The sequence below is a fragment of the Hemiscyllium ocellatum genome, chromosome 11, assembly GCF_020745735.1.
Source record: "Hemiscyllium ocellatum isolate sHemOce1 chromosome 11, sHemOce1.pat.X.cur, whole genome shotgun sequence".
Classification (NCBI taxonomy): domain Eukaryota; kingdom Metazoa; phylum Chordata; class Chondrichthyes; order Orectolobiformes; family Hemiscylliidae; genus Hemiscyllium; species Hemiscyllium ocellatum.
The window spans coordinates 22,288,549-22,316,236 of NC_083411.1; the positions used below are offsets into that span (position 1 = coordinate 22,288,549).

The following is a 27,688-nucleotide window of genomic DNA, read 5'->3' on the forward strand; positions in this document are numbered from 1 at the left end:
ATAATGTGTGTAAATCTGTGATATTGTAGTTGAGTAAATGGTTAGTGTTGTTTATAAACTTAAAGACAAAGAGTCATAGAGGTGTTCAGCACGGAAACAGGCCATTTGGTCAAACTTGTCCATGCTGACTAGGTATTCTAACCTAATTCAGTCCCATTTGCCAGCAAATGGTCCATGTCCCTCCAAATTCTTCCTATTCATGTACCCATTCAGATGCCTTTTAAATGGTGTAATTGTACCAGCCTCCACACTTTCTCTGGTAGCTCATTCCATACACACACTACCCTCTGCGTGAAAAAGTTGCCCCTTAGGTCCCTTTTAACTTTTTCCCCTCTCACCCTAAACTTATGCCCTCTAGTTCTGGACTCCCTCACCCCAGGGAAAAGACCTTGTCTATTTATCCTATCCATGCCCCTCGTGATTTTATAAACCTTAATAAGGCCACCCCTCAGCCTGTGACGCTCCAGGGAAAACAGCCTCAGCCTCTCCCTACAGCTCAAATCCTCCAACCCTAGCAACAGCCTTGTAAATCTTTTCTGAACCCTTTCAAGTTTCACAACATCATCTGTCACAACAAAAGTCTGATTCTCTGCAGTATAGTTTTTTTATGGAAATAGATGGAGCAGCTTAATTCTGTTCTGCAACATGCCCAGATCTACTTATGAATATGATCTATAGAGTGATAAAATTCATCAATTGCTACACCAAAGATTCTAGACTGCAACATTGAATTTATCCATCACCTGACTATCTTTTGCCTCTATCAGTTTGAAGCTTTCAGCAACTTCATGGGTAATAAAGTGTTGCATCCAAAAGACAGTGCCTGGTGAGTCCCCTTGTAAGTGCAATATTCACAATCCAGAAAATTTAAACTGAAATTGAACTCCATAGTGCAAATATCATCATCAGGAATATCAAGCATTATTCTGATTGGTGCTTGGCTACAATTTCAATGTCCAACACAGGCCAGATTCCCAAATTACCATTTTGAATGCTCTTTAGCAAATCTTCAAGACCTGCTATGACAGAAATATTCTTTCAGAGTCTAGATTAGAGTGGTGCTGGAAAAGCACAGCAGGTCAGGCAGCATCCAAAGAGCAGGAAAATCGATGTTTTGGGTAAGAGCCCTTCATGAGGAGTAGAGGATGCCTGCAGGGTGGAGAGATAAATGAGAGGGGGGTGGGGTGGGGAAAAAGTAGCATAGTGTACAATAGATGAATGCGGCTGGGGATGGAGGTGATAGGTCAGAAAGGAGGGTGAGGGAAGGTAGCAAAGAGTACAATAGATCAATTGGGGGTGGGGATGAAGATGATAGGTCAGAGAGGAGGGTACAGTGGATAGGTGGAAAGGAAGATAGGCAGGTAGGACAGGTCATGGGGACAGTGCTGATCTGGAAGGTTGGAACTGGGGTGAGGTGGGGGAAGGGGAAATGAGGAAACTGTTGAAGTCCACATTGATGCCCTGGGGTTGAAGTGTTCCGAGGCGGAAGATGAGGCATTCTTCCTCCAGGTGTCAGGTGGTGAGGGAGTGGCAGTGGAGGAGGCCCAGGACCTGCATGTCCTCAGCAGAGTAGGAGGGGGAGTTGAAATGTTGGGGCACTAAGCGGTGGGATTGATTGGTGCGGGTGTCTTAGAGATGTTCCCTAAAGCGTTCTGCTAGGAGGCGTCCAGTCTCCCCCATGTAGAGGAGACCGCATCGGGAGCAAAAGGTATTTTTTCACCTCTATGAGTGGATTCCAATGAATCTGAATTGGAAAACGGTCCCAGCAATCTCATACATCTCGTCATAGCTGAGCACAGAAGGATCAGTAAGTTCAGAAGATCATCATTAATGCATGGCCTGAATGCATTCATTATTCTGAGCTGCTTTGTTTGCTTTGGTCATTTAGAATCAAAACAGAATGTAGAGGAAACAAAGCTTAATTCTTCAAGTTCTATTTCAAGGCATACTGAACCACAGGTTGCAAAGGTGCAGAAAATAAACAAGAGATTGGTATATGACGCTACCAGACCTGCTCAGTTTTTCCAGCAATTTCTGTTTTTGTTTTTGATTTCCAGCATCCACAGTTCTTTCAGTTTTTTTCACAAATAAGTCAAGGCCATGGTGATGGGTGGGGGTGGGGATATGGGAACAAAGGTGAGAGAATGTAAGAAAAATGGAGGACAGTCGTCATAACGAGAGGCTGTGAAGTTGTGGAATTCATCGTTGAGTCCAAGAGGCTGTAAAGTGCTTATGTGGAACATGAGGTATTGTTTATCACACATAGGTTGTGCTTTGTTGGAACATTGCAGCAGGCCCAGGAAGCGTGAGTGAAAGCTGATTTATTGAAGTGGCAAGCAACTGGAAGGTCAGGTCTTTCCAAAGGACAGGACGGACATGCTCTGTGAAGTGGTCACCTATTTTGCGTTTGGTCTTGCCAGTATAATGGAGACCACATTGTGAACAGCAGTTAGAGTAGACTGGAATGAAAGCAGTAGAGTGACATGCTGCGTCACCTGGAAAGCATATGTGGGACCTTGGGCAATGAAGATTAGCTTCAAGGTGCAAAATGCAGTCTCCTTTACATTGACCCTTCCCTAGTTTTATTAAATGCATAAAAATATGATCAGAATAATTTTATGATAACACTATTGTAAAGGTTATGCATTCTCATTAGGAAGAAGGAGGATGAAGAAACTGTAAGCAGAGGAGATGGTCATGTTATTAAACTGGTGATCTAAAGGCTCAGACTATGGCATTGAGTATATGGATTCAATCATGGCAGCTGGTGAAATTTAAATTTAATTTGAAACTCAGGATTTGAAAGCTGATCTCTGTTTTGGTGACCTTGAAACTGTCATCACTTATTGTTGAAAACCCACCTGACTCATTAATGTCCTTCAGGGATGAAAATACACTATGCTCTGACCTACAAGTGACTCCAGGCCCAGACCAATGTGATTGACCCTTAATTCCCTCAAGAGCAATTGCAGATGAGCAACGAATTCTGAGCTTGCCATCAATACCCACATCCAATGAACACAAAAAAAATGGGAAGTTGGGAAGTTCTGCTCTGCTAGTGTAACTTTGCCTTAAGTTATTGGGAATCCAATTTAAATGGAGAGAAATTCTGGTTTTCCTAATCAGTCTTCTCGCTTTACAAATGATTAAAACTGCCATGGTGAATGTCCTAAAATTACTCTGCTGTCTGTATTAGTCTCCACTAAGTAATCACATACCTTTGAATGAACTTAAAATCCTCATCCTAGTCCCTCCAGAGTTTAACCTTCATCCTAAACTTGCAATCCTTCGAAACATTTACCCAGTCCACACACTCCGCCTCACTGAGACTACGGTCACCTTCTCCCCCATTTCCCATATGCCAGCATGACATTTTCCTGGTACTGTCTTCCTAGAACCCTCCGTTTTTGTATAGAATAGAATCCCTACAGTGTGGAAACAAGCCCTTCGGCCCAATATGTCCACACTGACCCTCTGAGCAGTAACCCCCCAAACCCGCGGCACGGTGGCACAGTGGTTAGCACTGCTGCCTCACAGCGCCAGGGGCCTGGGTTCAATTCCCACCTCAGGCAACTGACTGTGTGGAGTTTGCACGTTCTCCCCGTGTCTGCGTGGGTTTCCTCCGGGTGCTCTGGTTTCCTCCCACAGTCACAAAGTTGTGTGGGTCAGGTGAATTTGCCATGCTAAATTGCCCGTAGTGTTAGGTAAGGGGTATATGTAGGGGTATGGGTGGGTTGCACGTCGGTGTGGACTTGTTGGGCCGAAGGGCCTGTTTCCACACTGTAAGTAATCTAATCTAAAAAAAACCCCATTCCACTACCCTATATTTTACTATGGACAAGTTAGCATGGCCAATTCACTTAGGCTGCACACCTTTGGATTGTAAGAGGAAACTGGAACACCCAGAGGAAACCCACGCGAACCATGTGCAAACTCCACACAGTCACCCGAGGCTGGAAACGAACCTGGGTCTCTGATGTTGTGAGGTAGCAGTGCCAACCACTGAGCCACTGTACTTGACATCCCCATCCCTGCTTTTAAAGACTTCTCAAACCTGTCTTCAGCTTCCCCATGCCCCTACAATTTCTCTGTAATCCCTTTTCTCCACTTGTGTTCAATATTTGTTTTCAAGATCTCTGTCAGTCTAGAAGTAGACATACATCCGACCACAATGCCGTGTTTCTTCTCCCAGCTTACAGGCAAAAGCTCAAGCAGGAAACTCCCAGGCGGATACAGGTCCAGTGCTGGTAGAGGAGGCAGATGATCAACTCCGGAGCTGTCTGGAATCAGCTGATTGGGTCATGTTCAAACAGGCCGCAGGTAGCTTGGACGATTACGCCACCGCCGTCACAGATTTTATCAGCAAGTATGTGGAGGACTGCATACCGAGGAAGTCAATCCGGGTGTTCCCCAACAGGAAACCCTGGATGAATCAGGTCATACAGAATCTGCTAGAAACCAGGCATGAGGCCTTCAGGACAGGAGGCCCACTCAAATATAAGGAATCCAAGTATGACCTTCGCAGTCCCATTAAGACAGCCAAGGACCAATACCAATCCAAACTAGAGACCCAGACAGACACCCGGCGACTATGGCAAGGGCTGAATAACATCACAGGTTCTAAAAAGAGACAGTGCAAGATAGCAGACGATGACATATCGCTCCCAGATCATCTCAGCACCATTTGTGCTCGCTTTGAGCAGAATTTCAGCGAAGAGGTAACACCTATTCCGACAAGTCCAGACGAACCTATCCCAACAGTTGCTGCATCAGAGGCCAGATCAGGTTTCCTTCATGTGAATCCTAGGAAAGTGATGGGACCAGATGGAGTACCAGGCCGTGCACTCAGAGCGTGTACAGATCACGGTGACACAGTGGTCAGCACTGCTGCCTCACAGCGCCAGAGACCCGGGTTCAATTCCCGACTCAGGCGAATGACTGTGTGGCGTTTGCACATTCTCCCTGTGTTTGTGTGGGTTCCCTCCAGGTGCTCCGGTTTCCTCCCACAGTCCAAAGATGTACAGGTCAGGTGAATTGGCCATACTAAGTTGCCGTAGTGTTAGGTAAAGGGGTAAATGTAGGGGAATGGGTGGGTTGCGTTTCAGTGGGTTGGTGTGGACTTGTTGGGCCGAAGGGCCTGTTTCCACACTGTAAGTAATCTAATCTAATCAACTGGTGGAGGTTTTCTCGGACATCTTCAACCTCTCCCTGCAGCAGGCCACAATCCCTGCCTGTTTCAAGAGGGCCAACGTCATCCCTGTGTCTAAGAAGGCTCATGCAGTATGTCTCAATGACGACCGCCCAGTGGCCCTAACTTCGGTGATCATGAAGTGCTTTTTGAAAGGCTGGTCATGGCATGAATCAATTCCAGCCTCCCTACTACTCTTCACCAACTCCAATTTACCTATCGGACCAACAGATCCACATCAGATACCATATCACTTGCTCTTTACTCCTCCATAGAACATCTTGACAACAAGAACAGCTACATAAGAATCCTACTTATTGACTACAATTCAGCCTTCAACACTATTATCCCCTCAAGACTGATTACTAAACTTAGTGATCTCGGACTAAGCCCCACTCTCTGCAACTGGATCCTCAGTTTCCTGACCCACAGTCAGTGAAATTTGGGGACATATTTCATCGTCACTAACACTCAACACTGGAGCCCACAGGGGTGCATACTCAACCCCTTACTGTAATCACTGGAGACCCATGACTGCATCACCAAATACCAGACTGATGCCATTTATGCTGATGCTGATGACACCACCATAGTCAGTCCAATCTCAGATGGCGACGAACCAGACTACAGATGGGAGTTGGAAGACCTGGAAAAATGATGCACTGAGAACGACCTAGCTCTCAATGCCAGCAAAACCAAGAAACTCATTTTTGACTTTCGGTGGGATGTTACTCATGTCCCCCTACACATTAACAGCATAGAGGTGGAGAGTGTCAAGCTCCTGGGAGTGATTATTCACAACAGGCTTTCTTGGACTCTTCATGAAGACGCACTGGTTACAGAGGACCAACAACATCTCTTCTTCTTCAAGCAGCTGAGGAAATTTAGCATGATGGCGAATACCCTTGCCAATTTTTATAGATGCGCCATTGAGAGCATTCTGTCTGGATATGTCACTACCTGGTATGGCAACTGTACCATTCAAGATTGGAGACGGTTACAGAGAGTGATAAACTCGGCCCGGACAATCACAAAGGTCAACCTCCCATCGACCAGGCCCACTGTCAAGGAAAGGCCGTCACCATTTTGAAAGATCCATCCCACCCTGGCAATGCTTTTCTACAACCTCTACCTACAGGGAGAAGGTACAGAAGCCTGGACACACACACACACCAGCCAGTTTCAAAACAGTTTCTATCCTACTGTTGTTAGAATACTGAAGGGACTCACAAACTCTTAACATTTGCCTGTACCTGTGTTTTTGTTTTTGCCACTGTTTACCTATTACTTACTATCTATACTACTTAACTCTGTGATCTGCCTGTATTGCTTGCAAGACAAAGCCTTGGTACACGGGACAATAAATTCAATTCAAGTATAAGTTAATGTTGTTACAGGAAACTTGTGACTCACTTGTTGGTACAACAGTACAATTTGCCAAGTGTTCAAACTTTTCTCTGCTCCGGCAATCAATAGTTTCACCAGATATCTATTCTGTTATGCTGTCTCTTGTTCTGATATCATTTAAGTCCATTTCAATTGGACTTAATTTACACCATCAGTATTGTACTACTGCCATCTAATGGTAACATCTGGAATACATATTCATTGATAAATGTTGATTATTTACAGGCCAGCAGAGGGATGTTTGGATGTATGCTCAATCCCCTAAAAGCAATATTGGGTTAGCATCCTCCACTTTCCCATCTACCTCTGGGTTTCACAGGCTGGTTTGGATCCTGGCACCAAAACCACACGGAGCTGTTTGGTAGGTCATTTAAAAAAATCTATGAGGCAATCAGGTACTATCTTAACTAAGTAATCTGGATTTAGCAACCAGTTTACCTATTTCCCAAGCTGTCAGCCACTTGCCAGAATCAAACTGGGCACAATGCGAAGTGCTTCTTCAATTGATCTAATTTTAATCAGGGCAACTGAAAAGCTCTAACCAAGGTCAATTGAGAGAGGCTGTTGCTCACAGCACTTCCCAGTGTGAGCTTTCACTGCTTGAGTGCTTACTCCTAACTACCTGTGAGCCACTCTACCTGTCTTTTACTTCAATCATGGCATTTCCAACTGCCAGCCTTCTCCCCACATCCACATGCCACTTCACAGTACAGAGGATATGGATCAACTGGAAGGGAACATGACTTCCAAGATTTGGAGATGTTGGTGTTGGACAAAGTTAAAAATCACACAAGACCAGGCTGTAGTCCAACAGATTTATTTGGAAGCACTAGCTTTCGGAGCACTGCTCGTTCGTCAGGTGGTTGCCTGATAAAGGAGCAGTGCTCCAAAAGCCAGTGCTTCCTAACACACCTGTTGGACTATAACCTGCTATTGTGTGATTTTGAACCATGGTTTCCAACACATGGTCACCAGGCAGGTAATATACATTGGCATGTCTGCACACTGCTCCCTAAGGAGCTCAAGCTTTCACAGCGGGTTGTTGCTGACGTGTACAGCCTTCTGAAACAAGACATCTTTTCCAGTGAGGTTAGTGGGCATGGATTGGCAAAGTGCCAAACGAGAAACACCCCTTGCCACTCATCTTGCCCTGAGTCTCAGGAGGTGGTGTGCTGTTTTAAAGGAAAGAACGTAAGGAGTTGTGAGTGTTTAAAATGGCTTGTGTGGATAAGGAGGGAAGGACAGTGTTTGAGCAAAGTGAATATGAGGCTATGGTTGCAAGAAAGCATTGGCTGAAGGTAAGTGTGAGCGAGTACTAATTTTTCGGATGGGGTTGTAAAGTGCCTGGAAAGATAGAAATAAGTAGAGCTGTCAGCTGTGTTGACACTTGCAAATGTTGTGTCCTTCACCTGTTAAGCCCACCTGACATTCTGGATTCTTTTGGCACATTGTTTTCAGGTCAAAGAGATGACATTTTTGTTGTTGACTTCCTCAGTCACTTCCACCCTTGCCTGCCTAATTGGAGAAGCTAGCCTCTTTCTCACATCCTCAACACACTGCTGTTTTTCAAATCTCCCTGTAGCTAAAAGTGAGAGACCCGGGGTAAGAGAGCCTTCCCAGGTCCCCTCTTCAGTCTTGCAGTAACCTCAGTTAAAGAGCTGCAGCAAACTCTGCTGGAAATCCATTGGCTCCTAAGCTGCCAATGGACCTACCAATTGGCTGGGACGACCTTTCTGAAAATTCTGCAATTTATATTAACAATGGTTGGGAAACATTATGAATTTGAATGCAGTTTGCAGTTTTCTGGTGAAGTAAGAGTGACAAAATGGGACTATCTCTGAAGAATTCCCTACCTCGTATTTTATCTTGTTTCTTAAATTATTACCTTTCTTCTCCTGAAGGAAATCAGTTGTTTTTCAATGAGTGCTGGGCTCTCTCTAGGAACTCTTCAGTTGTCATTTAAGTCTAAGCATAAGTTAGTGAGTTGCTTTATCATGGTAGGAAAACAACTGAGCTTAACTTGTTCATCCAGCAAAGGACACTTAAAGATTACCAAATCAGGAATCCTATCTGCATTTTCCCTCTCTAACCCTAGAGTGCTAAGCTCTGTCATCAGAACTAAGATCAGCTCACTAAACGGATGCCTGAATCTGAGGCTGTCATTTGCTTGGCATGTGTGTTGTAGTGCCACACATGCTATTCATTTACTAACCAGGGTATCAGGAGGAGATCTTTAGAGTAGCATTTTTAAAGGTCAGAACGTCCTAAAAATAACAAGTTGCAAGAACTGCTCTCAAACTCTGCAACTTCAGCATCTTTACATATTGCAGCATAAATATTACAGATTTATTTTCTGAAACCTTTTGTCCTGTATAGAATACCACAGGATGAAGAGTGTCAGGAAACTTTCTAATGCCTTTCCAAATATTTACTTGTTCCTGGACATTAGATGGTGAGTGAGAGCACATGTGGTAATGGCTCTCACCCTGAAAGGAGATGCTGCACTTGGTATCAACCTTGCAGAGAATAGGAACCAGCTGCTGCTCACTCGCACACATATTGAACTCAGACACACTGTTCCACTCTGCAGCCTTGTCCTGCCATCACAGTGGTCAGGAAAGACAAACGGATCAAGGTGAAGAACAGATTGAGGGTAGATAGATAAAGGGAATCATGGATCAATCAAGTGGGTGTATTGACAGATTGAGTGAATTGGGAGGATAGAGAAATTGAGGGTTGAATTTGTTGACAGGAGAGATGAACTGTAGAAACAGTATGAATGTTTGTTAGACAGAGTGTATAAATAGACTAAAGGGGTGCATGGATTAATGTTGGAATCGATTAAGATTCAGTGAGCAGAAGTGGGGCAAGAGATAGTCTCTATGGGTGGGTGAAAGTTAGAGTTTGATATAACTATTTGCTATATAACACTGCTATATCAACAAGGGATAAAAAAACAATTGTTTGCAAATGCACTGTACCCCTCAACTTCACTTCTGGTCAGTTGTGGGAATGGTCACATAGTTTTAGCCAAATTAAATGTTGATTCACTTCTGCCTGTTTCAATATAGCACATAAAACATAAACTGACAGAATGCAGCCACACTGTATGCAAGCTCAAAGGATAAAAATAGATTTTTCTATTTATTTCTTTGACAGTAAACCATGTGAGGGCTATGTCAGTATGTGAGTGCGAACATTTACATCACACTCCTCTGAGTCACAATGCAGCGTAGGACTGTGTCACTTGCAGATCTCATGCACACTGAACATTGTGATAAAATAGATATTAACGCTTTGATATTCTTCATGATCAAGCAATATAACTATTTTACTTCACACTTTAATTTTCTTTAAAGGTTGATAATCTTTGAGTGTGTATTATTGCATGAATAATCATGTTATTCTATTTTGCATTCTAATTTATTAGGGAATGGGCAGATTTATGTGGCTTTTAAAATTAGGAATTTCAGTACAAGTAGCTCCCAGGTCAAGTACAACACTGCAGAATGTTCCATGAGAATCCCTTTGATCTTCCATAAACATACGTCTTTAATATTGTTCAAAAAGTACAAATTCCATTTGTCACAATTGTTTTAGATAAAAATAGCAATGTGAGCAGTACAGTGGCTCAATAGCTACCTCACAGTATCAGGGACCTGGGTTCAATTCCAGTCTTGGGTGACTGTGTGGAGTTTGTACATTCTTCCCGTGTCTGCGTGGGTTTCCTCCTGATCCTTCCATTTTCTCCCACAGTCTAAAAATGTGTCGATTAGTTGGGTTGGCTGTGGTACGTGTGGGGTTATGGGAATGGGGTATAGGCCTGGGTGGGATGCTCGTCAGAGGTTTGTGCAGACTTGATGGTCTAAATGGCCTCTTTCTGCACTCTATGAAAGGACTGAAATATATACCACTATTTTGTTTTGGATTGTGATAGTCATGATCTTAGCATATTCTATAGTGATAGTAAAGTGACTTGACAGCTCTTATTCAATTGAGGTGAAGACATTAGCAACAAAGACACTTGTTGGAAATGAACATGTTAAAGTTTATGATGACTACATCTAAGCGATACTTTTTGTCTGAAATGATATTCTAATGTGATTAAAGTCAATTGTTATTTTCTAAATGTGAATCCAAATCAAGTCCCTTAATAAGAATATCACATTTTTCAATGGCACAGCTTTAGAAATGATATAAATCTTTGCAGAATGTATTCCTTTTGTTTCTCTTTTTTCCTCTTTTCATCTGTTCTCAGGTCTTTGTCCATGCCTCAGAATGTTCAGGATTGTGTATGAGACGCTGGTGCTTTATTTCCCTTCTTATGGATTGGGCCTAAATGTTGCATGGTTGCATCTTATTTCATGTAACCTACCCAACCACCCCATGGCTCAACACTTCAACTTCCCCTTCCACTCCACCAAGGACATGCAGGTCCTTGGACTCCTCCATCGCCAGACCATAGCAACACAGCAGCTGGAGGAAGAGCGCCTCAACTTCCGCCTAGGAACCCTCCAACCTCAAGGGATGAACTCAGATTTCTCCAGTTTCCCCTCCCCCCACCTTGCCTCAGTCTCATCCCTCGAACTCAGCACCGCCTTCCTAACCTGCAATCTTTTTCCTGACCTCTCCGCCCTACCCCCACACCGGCCTATCACCCTCACCTTGACCTCCTTCCACCTATCGCATTTCCAACGCCCCTCCCCCAAGTCCCTCCTCCCTATCTTTTATCTTAGCCTGCTGGACGCACTTTCTTCATTCCTGAAGAAGGGCTCATGCCCGAAACGTCGACTCTCCTGCTCCTTGGATGCTGCCTGACCTGCTGCGCTTTTCCAGCAACACATTTTCAGAACTGATATGAAGTGGCTAGCATGTTGATGAATGGAATGGAATTGTAGATGAATACATCGATTTTGCCTCTGGCATTGTATAATTGAACATCAGCATACTGCACTGTTAAAGTGCATAATAGTTTGATAACTTGTTTGCATTATTTACCTTTTCCATCAGTACTGTAGTCTATCCTTGGCATTCAATGCACCCCAGTAAGACTGATTTTTGAAGAAGCAGCACTTCCTGACTATATATTGATAATTGTGCTCGAGTTTATATATGGGTTCTACCATGAGTCATCTACCATGTTAAAGAATGTATGTGAACTGAAAGCAGAATGTTCCTGCTCCCCAGAAAAGAGGAGTGGACATCACATAAAACAATGCAAGGAGAAGAGGAAGATGTTGAAGAGGGACATCACAGAAAAGTTGTGAGTTGATTGTTGGTTGAGCAACTGCTTTTGATGATTATATTTCAATTAACTTTTAACCTGTCTAATTTTAATCTAGTAAAACTAGGGTTCGTAGGTGAGAGTTATTTGGTGAGTAAAGTGAAAAACTTTTCCTTCCTAATATTCCCCAGTTTTAGTTACTTGTGCAAGAGTAAGGTTAAAGTAAGTTAAAGTAATTAAAGGTTACAATGTGAAAAGTAAAAGCTCTGGTATTTCAGGGCAGCTCAGCCAAGTGGAATGCCTGTCTTGCAGCATGCAAGGAGTCCCGGCGACCTCTCGTGACCTAGACATGTGCAAAAGGTGTCACATGCTGCACAAACTTGAGCTCCAGAGGGGCAGTTTATGGGAAGCAGTAAGATTAGATTAGATTAGATTTAGATTAGATTTACAGTGTGGAAACAGGCCCTTCGGCCCAACAAGTCCACACCGACCCGCCGAAGTGAAACCCACCCATACCCCTACATTTACCCCTTACCTAACACTATGGGCAATTTAGCATGGCCAATTCACCTGACCCGCACATCTTTGGACTGTGGGAGGAAACCGGAGCACCCGGAGGAAACCCACGCTGACACGGGGAGAACGTGCAAACTCCACACAGTCAGTCGCCTGAGTCGGGAATTGAACCCGGGTCTCAGGCACTGTGAGGCAGCAGTGCTAACCACTGTGCCACCGTGCCGCCCACAATTGAGAATGGGCAACTGCCAGACAGTCCAAGAGAAGCAGACGGGTAGTTCAGACTCCCTAGAAGTCCTGTTCACTGACCAGTTTCCCATTCTGTACATTGGTGAGGGTGATGGATCTTTGAAGGACTGCAGCAAGTGCCCAGGCCCGTGGCCCCACTGTAACCAAGCCTTACAGGAAGGGGGAATGAACAATGGAAGAACAGTACTGGAAGGGAATTATTTAATTTGGGCAATAAACAGGCATTCCTGTGGCCATCAGTGTGACTCCAAGATAGCTTTTTGGCTCTTTGGTGCTAGGGTCAAGGATGCTATAGATCAGTTCAGGAAATCCAACTGAGGTGGGTGCACAACTCGAGGTTGTGGTCCATACAGGTACTAATGACATCCTGCAATCACAATTGAGAGTGCTAGTTAATTAGTAACTAATTTGTGGGCGGCACAGTGGCACAGTGGTTAGCACTGCTGCCTCACAGCGCCTGAGACCCGGGTTCAATTCCCGACTCAGGCGACTGACTGTGTGGAGTTTGCACATTCTCCCCGTGTCTGCGTGGGTTTCCTCCGGGTGCTCCGGTTTCCTCCCACTGTCCAAAGATGTGCGGGTCAGGGGAATTGGCCATGCTAAATTGCCCGTAGTGTTAGGTAAGGGGTAAATGTAGGGGTATGGGTGGGTTTCGCTTCGGCGGGTCGGTGTGAACTTGTTGGGCCGAAGGGCCTGTTTCCACACTGTAAGTCTAATCTAAGTCTAATCTAAACATCCCTAAAGTTGCACTCTCCAGATGTGTAGCTGGAAAGACATTGCCGAAGGGTGGGCTTTAGGTTCTTGGTCCCTGGGGTTGCATTTGGGGGAGATGGTAGCTGTACAAGCTGACAGATTGCATCTGAACAGAGCCAGGATTGATTCCCTTTTGGATTGTTTTGGTATTACTATTGGGGAGGGTTTAAACTAACTACGGCAGATCTGGCTGTTAGCTTTTCCTGATTGCAATGTGTTCAGAAGAGTTAAGGAAGAATTAAAGGTGAAGGTGTGGCATTTTTATTTACAGAGAGCATTGCAGTGCTGTGAAAAAGGATGTTTCAGTGTGTTCAAAAACAGATCAATTTGGCTAAAGTTAAAGATCATGACCACTTCAATTACATTGTTCAGTAGAATATATAGACCACCAGCTGGTGGGAAGAATGTCAATGGTCAAATCTGCAAACAAATTACAGGAAGATTTAAATATCATAGAGTATTTATGACGGACTTTAATTATCTATATATCAGACTTAGATAGTGGTAGCATAAGGGGCAGTGAGGGACAAGTATTTCTAAATTGTCTTCAAGAAAGTTTTGTATATAGGAGCATGTGTCCAGTCCAACAAGAAAGAAGGCACAACCAAACATGGTAATTGGGAATGAGGTGGTAAATAAAATGAGAGTAGAGGAGCATTTAGGGTTCAAGAGCATTGTAGCATAAGGTTTCAGATGATAGTAGAAACTGACATCCATCAATCTGGAGTCAGAAAAATCAACTGGTGGAGAGCAGACCTCAGAGGAGCAAGAACAGAACTGGGCTGATAGATTGGAACCAGTAAAAACAGTACTTGACCAATGGACTACCTTCAAAGTGGAGATGGTTTGGGGACAGTCAATGTATAATCCTTCAAAAGCAAAAGGTAAGATAAAGACTTCTAGAACTCCCTGGATTATAAAAGGACATAGAAATTAAAGAAGAAAGAGCATGGTTATGTCAGGTATTGTGTAGTAATACATTTGAGAACTAAGCTGAATACAGAAGGTTTAGAAGGGAGGTGAGAAAGAAAACACGAGGAACAAAGAGGCATTATGAAAAAAGACTGTCAGCCAATGTTAAAAAAAATCTCAAAATTTTCTGCAAGCACATCATTCGTAAAATGGTGGTACAAGGAGAAGTTGGGCCATTTAGGGGCCAAAACTCATGGCTGAAATGTTAAGTCAATACTTTGCATCTATCTTTACTTATGAGGAAGATGCTGACCAGGCCATCATGACAGAGAGCGAACTCAGTCAGCAGAAGCATTTATAATTTATAAGGAGGAAATGTTGGGTGAGCTTTCAGTCCCAGGATCAGAGAGATGAATTCAAGAGTGTTGAAGAAAGTGAGCAGGGACACTTGCAATTATTTTTCAATCTTATCTGAATTTGTGGTTGGTCCCAATGGATTGAGAATTTGTAAACATTAGGCTGTTGTTCAAAAAAGTTGTAAAGGTCACCCTGACAATTATCGAATAGTCAGTTTAAATTTGATGGTGGGAAGCTTCTAGAAAAAAAATGGGATTCAGTTAATGGAAAAATGTGGATTGATTTGGAAGAGTCAGCGTAGGTTTGAAAAGGGAAAATCATGCCTAACTTGTGAGGTTTATTGAAGAGGTGATGTATTGGAATGATGAGGAGAAGATTGTTGATGTGTTGTACATGGACTTCCAGAAGATGTTCCATACTGTGTCACATAACAGATTTATGGGGAAAGTTATAGGTCACAGTATAAAAGGGGAGTAGCAATGTAGGTATGAAATTAGCTGAGGTATGTAACAGAAAGTAATGGTTAATGGGTAGTTTTCATGTTGGAAAAAGGTTTGTAGTGGAATTCCTCAGAGGTTGTTATTGGGACCATTGCATTTCCTGCTATATATCAAGACCTTGGCATGCAACGGATAATTTCAAAGTTCGCAGATGACACAAAACTTGGGAGAATTGTAATCTGTGAGGAGGACAGTATAGAACTTTGGAAGAGCATTGAAAAGTCAGTGACGTGATTGGGTAGGTGACAGATAATGTTCAATATGGATGTGATGCACTTTGGTACAAAGAACATAGAGAGAAAGCCAAACTAAAACAAAATATAAAATAAATATTCTAAAGGTGTGCAGGAGCAGAGAGACTTGTTTGTATGTATGTAGGTTATTAAAACTAATTAATAAAGCATACAGTGTTATTAATATGGCATAAAGTACAAGAGCAATGGTGATTTTGAACTTTTATAAGGCACTTGTTAGACCTCAACTGGGTATTTGTGTACAGTTTTGGGTACCACACTATAGGAAAAATGCAAATGCATTAGATAGAATGCAGGGAGAGGTGATGAGAATAGTTTGTTCCAGGGATGAGACTCTTCAGTTATGAGGCAAGTGTGGAGATGTTGAGACTGGCTTCCTTTAAGAGGTGAAGGGTAAAAGGAGATTTGGTAAAAGTTTTCAAAATCATAACGGGTTTGGACAGAATGTGCTGGAAGAACTGTTCCCACTCCCATATGGGAAACAGAAAGCACAGTGTTGGTGTTTTGGAGAAGAAGCAGAATCATGGTGAGAAAAGACCTTTCTCACCCAGTGAGAAGTTAGGGTCTGAATAAGGGGCGTGGAGGCAGGTTCAGTTGAGGTATTCAAGAGGACATTGAATGATTATGATTAGATTAGATTCCTTACAGTGTGGAAACAGGCCCTTCAGCCCAACAAGACCCTGCGAAGAGTAATCCACCCAGACCCATTTCCCGCTGACTAATGCACCTAACACTATGGACGATTTAGCATGGCCAGTTCACCTGACCTGCACATGTCTGGACTGTGGGAGGAAACCAGAGCACCCGGAGGAAACCCACACAGACACGGGGAGAATGCGCAAACTCCATACAGACAGTCGTCCAAGGCTGGAATCGAACCAGGGTCCCTGGCGGTGTGAGGCAGCAGTGCTAACCACTGAGCCACCATGCCACCCTACTATTTAAATAGGAACAATATGCAGGGTTATAGGGAACAGGTAAGAGATTGCCACAAAATTAAAATGCTCAAAGAGACACTGCAGATATGATGAACCAAATGGCTTCCATCTGCACCAGCATGATACTGTGATTCTGTGGTTTAATACACTTTCTATTATTGACCAAATTATACTGACAATCATGTTTCATGTTTCTTTGCAAAACAATAGTCCCTTTGACTTGATGATGTATAGAGTAGCAATATAGATTCACTGTATCTGATTACAAAATGACACAGAGGGTAAAGAATTGGCTATATTGAATACATTTTGCAATGTCATGAATTTATATCCATTGTATAATAAAGATACAAAACTCATGTTGAAAAGGTTTCATAAAAAAGCAGAAAAATAATTTATTTACCAGCGACAAGAATGACTAACGTTTGCATTTATTTAACACCTGTAATGTAGTAAAATGCACAATCTTCACAGACAAAATTGAGGTTTGATACTGAGCCACACAGGAGCAATTAGGACAGTTACTTAAAAGCTTTGTTAAAGCAGTAGGTGTAATTGAAGAATGATTCCAATACAGAAGAAAGCCATTCACCCTGTCAAGTGTGTACAGTTCACCTCAAGTCATTCCCCTGCCTTTTCCCTGTAGCCAAATTTTGTTTTTCCGTTTGGATAATTTTCCAAATTTCTTTGGAAAATAAGATCCTAACCATTAGCTGCATAGAAAATATTTCCTCATATCACCAATGCTTCTTTGGTAATTACCTTACGTCTCTGCCCTGTGTTTTTCAATTCTTCGGTCAGTGGGAACAATTACTCTCTACTGATTTTATCCAGACCCTACATGATTTTGAATACCTCTGTCGAATCTCCTCTTAACTGCTCTTTTCCAAGATAAGCAATCTCTACTTTGCCATCTTTTCTATGTAACATCATCTCTACAACCATCCTCATGTTCTTTCCTGCATTCTCTCTAATGCCTTCACATCCTTTCAGATGCATAGTACCTGGACTAGAGTCAATATTCCAGCTGATGTCAACCCACTGCTTAACATAACTACCTTGTATTTGTACTCTATAGCCCTATTGATAAAGCCCCGGTTCCCAAGTGCTTCATCAACTACTCTTTCAACTTGCTTTACCATCTTCAATGATCTATGTGCATATACATTAAGGTACCCCTGATCCTGTACCCCCTTTTATGCTGTTTGTTTGCTATCTTCTTACAAAATGAATTACTTCACGTTTCTCTGCATTGAATTTTATCTGCAACTTGGCTGCCTATTCCACCAACCTGTCCACATCCCTTTGAAATTTTATGCTATATTCTTAGTTCATAATGCTTACAGATTGTTGTCATCTGCACATTTTATCATAGTGCTAGTCCACTAAGGTCTGGATCAGAAGGATACATCAGGAAGAGCCAGGATCTAACACTGATACCAATAGAACTCCACAATAGAACTTCCTCCACTCCAAAAAACTATGGAGTGTTTTTGTTTACTAACATTTTGTATCCTATGTTGTTGCTGTCCCTTTTATTACATGATTCCTCCCCTTGCTTACAATTCTGAAGATTACGATTAAAGTTAGAGTTAGGTTTAGGGTTAACTTTCACTTTAACTTCCTGCAGTTTCCTTGGATGCAATGTAACCGGTCTTTAAGCCTTATCAACTTCAGGTACAAACAGCCTATCCAATATCACTTCCTTATCAAATTTAAAACCTTCATGATCTGAGCTACCTCCTCATTCACTATCAGCTGGGTGAATCTTCATCTTTGCTAAAAATAGGTATCAAATATTCACTTAATACTTCAATGTTACCTCCCACCTCCATCCATAAATCCCATGGTTAGTCCCTAATTGGTTCCACTCCTCCTCTTACTACCCTTTTACTATCTATACGCATATAGTAGACCATCTTAAAGAGGAGAGAGAGAGAGATAGAAAAATACCTAGTGCAAATTTGCAGATCGTAGAGGATTGATAACTGAGGGTATGATCAACAACGATGGACTGACTATAATTATGAGCGCATTAGTGGCACAATTGGAAGAATGTAGATATTGTGGAGACTGGTAGGGTTTGGAGGAGATTAAATACATAGGAAGGAACATGAAGGAATTTGAAAACAAGGTGGAAAGTTTAAATTTGAGATACTATTTAACTAGGAGTCAATATCGGTTTTCAAGCAGAGATGTGATGAATTGAACATGGTGTAAGGACATGAACAACAGACTTTTGGATGAGCTCAATGTTAATTAAAGGTGCGAAATGAGAGTTCAGCCATAAAATTATTGGTATAAATAGAATGAAGAGTAACAGTGTCATAGATGAAGGTTTCAGTAGTAGATAGGATGAGGCAATAGCAGATTTTGTAAACGTTATGAAGATGGAAGTGGGTTGTCTGGGGTCTGAAGAAGAAACATTGAACTCAAAACATTAACTCTATTTTTCCTTCCAAAGATGCTGCCAGATCTGGTGAATTTCTCCAGAATGTTCAGGTTTTATTTCAGATCTCCAGCAGTAGCAGTATTTGATTTTATATTAGCCTTGGTGGTGGTTCAGAAATTTGATAAGAAGTTCATACTCAGATCCAATGTGACAAATCTGGTACAGACAACTGATCAGGCAAAAAGTCAGTGGCCTGGAAAAAGAGCTTAGCAATGACTTTTGTCTACTCTATCCTTAGTTGGTAATTCTGTTCATCCTGTACTGGATATTAGATGCACAGCTGAGTGATGTTATTGATGTAAATTGTATTAAAATGTATTGTCATATTGTGTATGACAGACAGTTTTATAATTCACATAATGCAGTTTTTTTTCTGGATCCTCATTCTTGCCAGACCTAAAATGTTTGCAAATTTTTCCATTTTACCAAAGTGCCATTTTACCCAAGCAAAATGTATACTACGTTTTCTCAGAGCACTGTAAAAGAGAGCCACTGAAATGTTTAGGCTGAGGAACACTTTGTACCTCCTCAAAGATCCCATTAACTCTCTCAGGCCTCACAGCCATTTGACAAATTGGAGAAATCCCAGGATGATCACCTGCTTTGTTCATGATGCACTTGACTTGTTGTTCATTAGAGCAATTTTGCCTTGACTTTACAAAGGTCCCACAAGAAATCATATGCAAAAATAAAATGGTGGCATTGGGAAGATAGGTTTATGAAAGCATGTAACTATGTATTTTTCAGACAGTGAAAATAGAAGATTGTTGCATATAAAACAAGAGGGCCTGAACTGCATTAGATTCCATCCAAAGCATATGCAATTAAATTGATTGTGAAATGACTTACAGAGTGAAAGACAATGGCAGATCCTAGTACCACAAATATAATACAACCTGTGATGATAGCAGATAAATCCAACTGCTTGATTAATGAGGCTAATGTCTTTTGATTATAGGGTTAATCTTGAGATCAGTGGAAACGTACAAGCAAATTATCCCACACTTGGACAGTCATTGCACTCTCAAATATTGCTTCATAATAATTGAATGGCACCAAAAAATGTTGAATCTTTCTCCATGGAGATGTTGGCATGGGGTCGGGATGGTAACAGGAGTTCTAGCACATCCCCTTGGTCAAGATTCACAATTCCTAAACCAGAAAGACATAGTTAGCAATAGAACAAAACTGAATCCAGTTAGTTCATAGCAAGATAATTGAAAATGGTGAAAACGATCATTGGTATAAATGTTGAAAACTGTGGGTGAAAAGATTTATTGCATTCGCTGCATCCAATGTGGCCTACTCTACACTGCAGAAACCAAACACAGACTGGACGACTGTTTTGCAGAAGATCTCTGGTCCGTATACAAGCATGATCCCAACCTTCAGTTGCTGGTCATTTTATGCTATAATTATCCAGTGAATCACAGCGCAAACTGGAGGAACGACACCTCATTTTCAGATAAGGAACTTTACAACTTTCTGGATGTAATATGAAGTCACCTTCAGATTGTGAACTTCCTACTATTTCTTCCCTTTCTTTTAGCTTTACTTGTTGTATTCTCTGTCACCACATCCTTTCTCCCTTCCCTGTACTCCAGTGGGACTGTCTGTTATTTCCAGTTCACCAGTTGGACACACCATTGTTCTACCATTCTCACATTCTGATCACTTAATCTGCACTATCAGCAGCCTTCTCCCCTATCACTCCACCCCCATGCTATTGCATAAATGCTGTCCCCGCCACACTTCACGTCAGCTCTAATGAAGAGTAATGTGGACTTGAAATGTTAGTGTGCTGTCTCTCCATGGTTGCTGTCTGACCCACTGTGATCTCCAGCATTTTTTGTTTTCTGTGCAGATTCCTGCATCTCCAGGTTTAACATGATCTTTAGGATGGACTCTTCACATTGTTTAATCTTAGCTAAGTTATCATAAATACATTGGCAAAGTGCATTCATCAAGTACATAAAATAAATCACATGTAATGTGAACAAGGTACTGGATTTTCATGATCTCAATTGAGACCCAATGAGGCGAGATTGGAAAAAATGTGGCTGCAGAGCAAGGCAACTGGATGTCCCACTCCCATTCCTGCCCTAGGTTACTTTCAGATCCTAGAAGATACACCTCGCTGTTAAGAAGACAATTGGCAACATTGTGAGCTCATTGAGAGCCTGATTCCTTTAAGATGTTTCATTTTGATGGAGATCACCAAACTTTATCAGCTGTTGGATTTATGCCAGCTGCATGGAGGAATGAGAAAAGGCACAGCAGGTCAAGTAGGACCTGATGAAGGTTTCTGCCTGAAATGTCGACTGCCCTGCTCCTCTGAACCTACCAACAGCTCCACACTTTATCAACTCTGATTTTCCAGCATCTGCAGTCCTCACTATTTCCAAGATGGAGGAAAGAACCAGAGACTGAAGGCAGGAGAGTTTAAAAGGTAAGTAAAATGGTTTTGCTCCCTTTCCAGTCCATTGTGAAATGCTGTAGTATGAATTTTTACAGGTATATATCATGTGCCTAATAAAGCAAGTTATGACAATGTCATGGTTGGAAGATGTAAGTACTTATTAAACAATTTGTTTGCTGGATTATCCCTTCTATCAACTGTCAAGCTGTCAAGTAAAAGATCAATATTAAAAATGTGGGAACACCTTCAGAATTTCCATCCACAGTGTGCAGAAGCCAGTACCACTTATGACTAGTGCAAGGGAACACAGCTTTAAATTGAGGGATGATAGCTATAGGACGATGTCAGAGGTAGTTTCTTTACTCAGAGAGTAGCAGGCGCATGGAGTGCCCTGCCTGCAACAGTACATAGAACATAGAACATTACAGCGCAGTACAGGCCCTTTGCCCCTCGATGTTGCGCCGACCTGTCATACCAATCTGAAGCCCATCTAACCTACACTATTCCATGTACGTCCATATACTTATCCAATGATGATTTAAATGTACTTAAAGTTGGCAAATCTGCAACCATTGCAGTCAAAGCATTCCATACCCTTACTACTCTCTGAGTAAAGAAACTACCTCTGACATCTGTCCTATATCTATCACCCCTCAATTTAAAGCTATCCCCCCTTGTGCTCACCATCACCAATCTTGGAAAAAGGCTCTCCCTGTCCACCCTATCCAACCCTCTGATGATCTTATATGTCACTATTGAGTCATCTCTCAACCTTCTTCTCTCTAACAAAAACAGCCTCAGGTCCCTCAGCCTTTCCTTGTAAGACCTTCCCTCCATACCAGGCAACATCCTAGTAAATCCCTTCTGCATCCTTTCCAAAGCTTCCACATCCTTCTTATATTGTGGTGACCAGAACTGTACACAATATTCCAAGTGTAGCCACACTGGAGTTTTGTACAGCTGTAGCATAACCTCATGGTTTCGGAACTCAATCCCTTTATTAATAAAAGCTAAAACACTGAATGCCTTCTTAACAACCCTGTCAACCTGGGTGGCAACTTTCAATGATCTGTGTATCTGGACACCGAGATCTCTCTGCTCATCTACACTACCAAGAATCTTACCATTAGTCCAGTACTTTGCATTCCGGTTACTACGACCAAAGTGAATCATCTCACAGTTGTCCGCATTAAACTCCATTTGCCACCTCTCAGCTCAGCTCTGCAGCTTATCTATGTCTCTCTGTAACCTACAACATTCTTTGTCACTATCCACAACTCCACTGACCTTAGTATCATCTGCAAATTTACTAACCCACCCTTGTACGCCCTCATCCAGGTAATGGACTCACCAACATTAAAGGCATTTAAATGGTCATTGGATAAACATATCAATGAGAATGGAATAGTGTAGAATAGATGGGCTTCAGATTGGTTTCACAGGTTGGTGCAACCCGTACTGACAGGCCTGTACTGCACTATATTGTTGTGTGTTCTATATTCTCATTATCAGCTTGTGGATGGCAATGTCAACAGAGGGGCCTGGGCCCCAATAATTATTAGAAAACACTGACATGCAAACTGAAGCCATGATTTGGAGATGTCGGTGTTGGACTGGGGTATACAAAGTTACAAATCACACAACACCAGGTTATACTACAATTGGAAGCACTAGCTTTTGGAGCACCGCTCCTTCAACCACCTCATGAAGGAGCTGCGCTCTGAAAGCTAGTGCTTCCAAATAAGCGTACTGGACTATAACCTGGTGTTGTGTGATTTGAAACTGGAGCCAGAATTTCTCAACAGTCATTAAATTCTGAAGTTTGGCAGCTAAACAATAATCCTGATGATATGTCCTAAACCTGAAATGTTAACTCTTGTCTTTTTCTCCAGATGTTGCCAGACCTGCTGAGTATTTCCAGAAATTTCTGGGTTTTTTTATTTTGCAGCTTAATTGAGAAAGTTGGTCAGGACTAAAGCTAAAATAGCAAGAAGAAAAGATTGGATCAACTGGGCTTGTACTCACTGGGATTTAGAAGAATGGGGGGGTGGGGGGTGGAATCTTATATAAACATATAAAATCCTGATGGAACTGGATAAGTTAGATGCAGGAAGCATGTTCCTGATGTTGGGGTCGTTCAGAACTAAGGGTCACACTCAAAAAATAATGGCCATTCAGGAAGGATTTTTTTCACTCAGAGATTTGTAGAGATTTGTGAACTTGTGGAATTCTCTATTATAGAAAGCTGTTGGAGCCAGGTTAATAGATATATAAAAGAGGAAGTTGGACATGGTCCTTGCAGCTGAAGGGCTCAAGGAGTATGGAGAGGAAGTGGGAGTGGGATACTGAGATTGCATGTTCAACCATTATATTGAATGGTGGTGCAGGCTCGAAGGGCCGAATGGCCTACTCCTGTGACTATTTTCTACGTTTCCAATCTCATTGTAGCATTCAATGGCATCATTTGCAAGAACAAAGTTGAAGAAGTTCAGAAACACTGACTGAATTTCTTTTTTTAAGATATAAAGCAAAGAAACACGCCTCTCAGCTAATAAGTTCAGGATAGCTTTTAAACTCCACTGAAACCAATTATTTTTATTTTTATTTTTCTTCATTTTGGATTGTGGACCAAAATGGGAAAAGGACTTATTTAAATCAAGGACTGTGAAAGGAATTGCTGCATTTAAAAAAAAAGAGTACTGGAAATCATTGTGAGTTGTGTTTACCCTGTTTCTTTTTTCAAGCAATGGGGATGATATTTGAGATCAAAAACACTGTGGTTGAGTGTTCAAGGTAAGCTTCACCCAGAGACAGACTGTTGATTGGGTTTCAGTTGTGATGGTTAGAAGTCATCAGCATGACAACAACTCTCTGAGTTGGTGAGCAGATTGTGCTTGAATAACACAGAGGCAGAAAGTCTCCAGAATAGCAGAGACAGCATCTCTTCTTTTCTTTCTGTGCAATGAAGTAAACAAGAACTGAAAAGTTGATCATTTCCCCCATTATTTGAAATAAGCTGTTGCCTCTGACCAGTGACTCATCTGCATCTTTGACAAAGAACTGAAAGCATCAGAAGAAAGATCGGAGGATTAAAAGAAGCAAAATGTTTCCATAATACTTATCTCCCCATCCAGAATATCTATGTTGATTTATTTGTTTGTGTATGTCAACATTAGGGTTTGTGATGGGATAGTACTTAAGCAGCAGAATTATCAGTTAATAAGTCATACTTCCATTTTCTGTGTTTAAAATTGATTTCTTTGTAATAAATAATAGTTTCTTGCTTATTCCACAAACCTGGACAGAATTTTATGTTATGCTGAGTCCACCATAAATGTAATCTTGGGGCTTTGAGTAAGTTAATTAAACCTTTAATTCTTCTGGTCCCCTGTACAATGGCAAAGGAGTATTCCTTTTCTTCTGGATCAGTGGTGCTGGAAGAGCAGCAGTTCAGGCAGCATCCAACGAGCAGCAAAATCGACGTTTCGGGCAAAAGCCCTTAATCAGGAATAAAGGCAGTGAGCTGGAAGCATAGAGAGATAAGCTAGAGGAGGGTGGGGTGGGGAGAGAGTAGCATAGAGTACAATGGGTGAGTGGGGGAGGAGATGAAGTTGATAGGTCAGGGAGGAGAGGGTGGAGTGGATAGGTGGAAAAGAAAATAGGCAGGTCGGGCAAGTCTGGACAGGTCATGGGGAGAGTGCTGAACTGGAAGTTTGAAACTAGGATGAGGGGGGGAAGGGGAAATGAGGAAGCTGTTGAAGCCCACATTGATGCCCTAGGGTTGAAGTGTTCCGAGGCGGAAGATGAGGCGTTCTTCCTCCAGGCATCTGGTGGTGAGAGAGCGGTGGTGAAGGAGGCCCAGGACCTCCATGTCCTTGGCAGAGTGGGTCTGGTGGTGAGGGAGCTCTTCTAACCCTATCAGCGTAAACCTCTGTTCCCCTTTCCCTGATATAATTACCTAACTACCCTGTAAACACATCCTGATTAAATTACTGACAGGGGCTGGAATCCACCGGCACAGGCTAATGCTCTGGGCTTGTATACAATTCCCACCACATCAGAATGTGGAATTTAGTAAGTCTGGAATGTAAAGCTACTTTTAATAATCGTGACCATGGAGGTATCATTGATTATTATAAAACCCTACTTGGTTAACAAATATCCTTTAAGAAGTAAAGTCTGTCATCCTTACATGTACTCAAATCCAATCTACACTAATGTGACTGACTGTTAACTTCCCTTTGAGATTGTCCAATGGGCAGCTCACTTTAAGGAAAATAAGAATGGACAATAACTGTTGACCTCACCAGTAACACCCAGGTCCTACAAAAACATAAAAAAGTTCCCTGTGTTGGCAAGTTCCACATTCTCTCTGAAACTCAAAAAACATATGTTTGAAGCAGAGTCTTTGAGACTTGATTTTTATATTATTTTTCAATCATTTAAATGGTCCTTCCACCTCATATCAGTATAATCAGATCAAAAACACTGAATGCGGTGGGCTCATTAGGAACATTTCAAATGACAAACAATTACAAAGAAATTTGTTTATCCCAATTAGAACATTTCTGACCTAATCATGATCTTCAAAATTTGATGCCATCTTTTCATTGCTTCTTGAGATTGTGGGCAAGTAACCAAAAGATGTGAATTGTTTTATTCATAAACTAGTCATTGATTCTCTGAATTCTTTTGCTGCTGTCTGGGCTAGCATTTATTGCCCATTCCTAGTTGCCTTTGAGAAGGTGGTGGTTTCTGTCTTCTTGAACCACTGCAGTCTATTTTCTGTTGACCCAGAACAGGAGTTTGATCTAGCAATACTGAAGGAACAGTTACAAGTCAGAATGGTAAGTAACTTCATGGGAAACCTGCAGGTGCTGGATATTCCCACATGTCTGCAGCTTTTGTCCTTCTTGATGTGAGTGGCCATTGCTTTGGATGATGCTATCTATGAAGCCTTGGTGAATTTCTGCACTGCATCTTGTAGATGGTACACACTGTTACTGAGTATTGATGGTGGAGGGAGAGAATGGTTAAAGATTAGATTAGACTTACAGTGTGGAAACAGGCCCTTCGGCCCAACAAGTCCACACCAACCCGCCGAAGCGCAACCCACTCATACCCCTACATTTACCCCTTACCTAACACTACGGGCAAGTTAGCTTGGCCAATTCACCTGACCCGCACATCTTTGTGACTGTGGGAGGAAACCGGAGCACCCGGAGGAAACCCACGCAGACACGGGGAGAACGTGCAAACTCCACACAGTCAGTCGCCTGAGTCGGGAATTGAACCCGGGTCTACAGGCGCTGTGAGGCAGCAGTGCTAACCACTGTGCCACCGTGCTGCCCACAGATGTGCTGCTAATTAAGTGGGCTGCTATGTCCTCGATAGCGTCAACATTCTGGAGTTCTTTTGGAGTTGCACTTATCTAGATAAGTGTGAAGTATTTGATCATACTTCTGACTTGTTTCTTGTAGATAGTGGACAGGCTTTTTGAGTTAGGAGGTGAGTTACTTGTTGCAGGTTTTCTTGCCTCTGATCTGCTGTTCCAGCAAGAACATTTATATGGCAAGTTTAGTTCAGCATCTAGTCAATGGTAACAATTATTGACATAACATGTGAACCCTGATCTGATTGTATTTCTTTTGGTAATCCGTTACTTGTAAGTAGTTGAACTAACATCTCTACTACAATTTTTGCAGTAATGTTTTCCAAAGCCACTACTTTAAGGAATCTTGTTGACACATCGATAATTGTTAAAATATACTGTTTCCCTAAGGTATGGTGGCCCTCAGGTTAAATCTCTAGTGAGAGAGCAGCTCTATGGTCTCGTAAGACTGTGGCAACTTGATTTGTATCACAATCTGTAACACTATGGCATACCAATTCCCTCGCACCTTCACAGCAATTAAGTTTGGAGATGGAAGTATTGTTGAATATGGAAAAGTCGAAAGTAGAATGATATTCCAGCAGCAACACCAGCTCTTTAACAAGACAATTTGTGAAATTCAGTGCAAGACTATCAATCTGCAAACAGTAAAAAGCAGCAGACTACTGATAGTGGTCTCCCAACGAATGGAACAATCCAAAGTTCTGCAACCTACTCCACATTTACTTCAGAATGAAGGTGTGTATTTAGACAAGAGTTTCTATGAACATTCCATCTTCAACTTTAATTGCAATATGTGAATTCCTAAGATAAGCTAAGGTGCGTGCAAATGTCTTCAGCTGAAAATGTGAGATTAATAACCCACTTGCCTCCTCCCAAAGTCTCCACTCTCCTAAAGTCTAGTCAAAGCTCTTTACTTTTCATGCCCTATACAGTGGACCTTGACATCATTTAGGCTGTTGTATTGAATACCTGTTTCTCAGATCTAAGCTCCTCTCCTAGTAAAGCTTAAAAAAATTTAAAATGCGTAGGCATGTCCTACCCTCAAAAAAGTGGAAATCTTACCAATTCAATTCCTTGCCTATCAGCAAAAGCAACATATTGCAGAATCTAAAAATGCTGGAAAT

General features: G+C 42.0%; 1 protein-coding gene across 1 annotated transcript in view; it reads right to left on the reverse strand.

Moving 5' to 3' along the window:
* Positions 1–16,744: 16,744 nt before the first annotated feature.
* Positions 16,745–27,688, reverse strand: part of LOC132820127 (tumor necrosis factor ligand superfamily member 13B-like) — a 41,691-nt gene continuing 30,747 nt past the window's right edge. Inside the window, exon 6 of the mRNA XM_060832060.1 lies at positions 16,745–19,902. Within this exon, the coding sequence (XP_060688043.1) occupies positions 19,787–19,902 (116 nt within the window). The 3' untranslated portion in view covers positions 16,745–19,786. The remainder of the gene's footprint in view (positions 19,903–27,688) is intronic.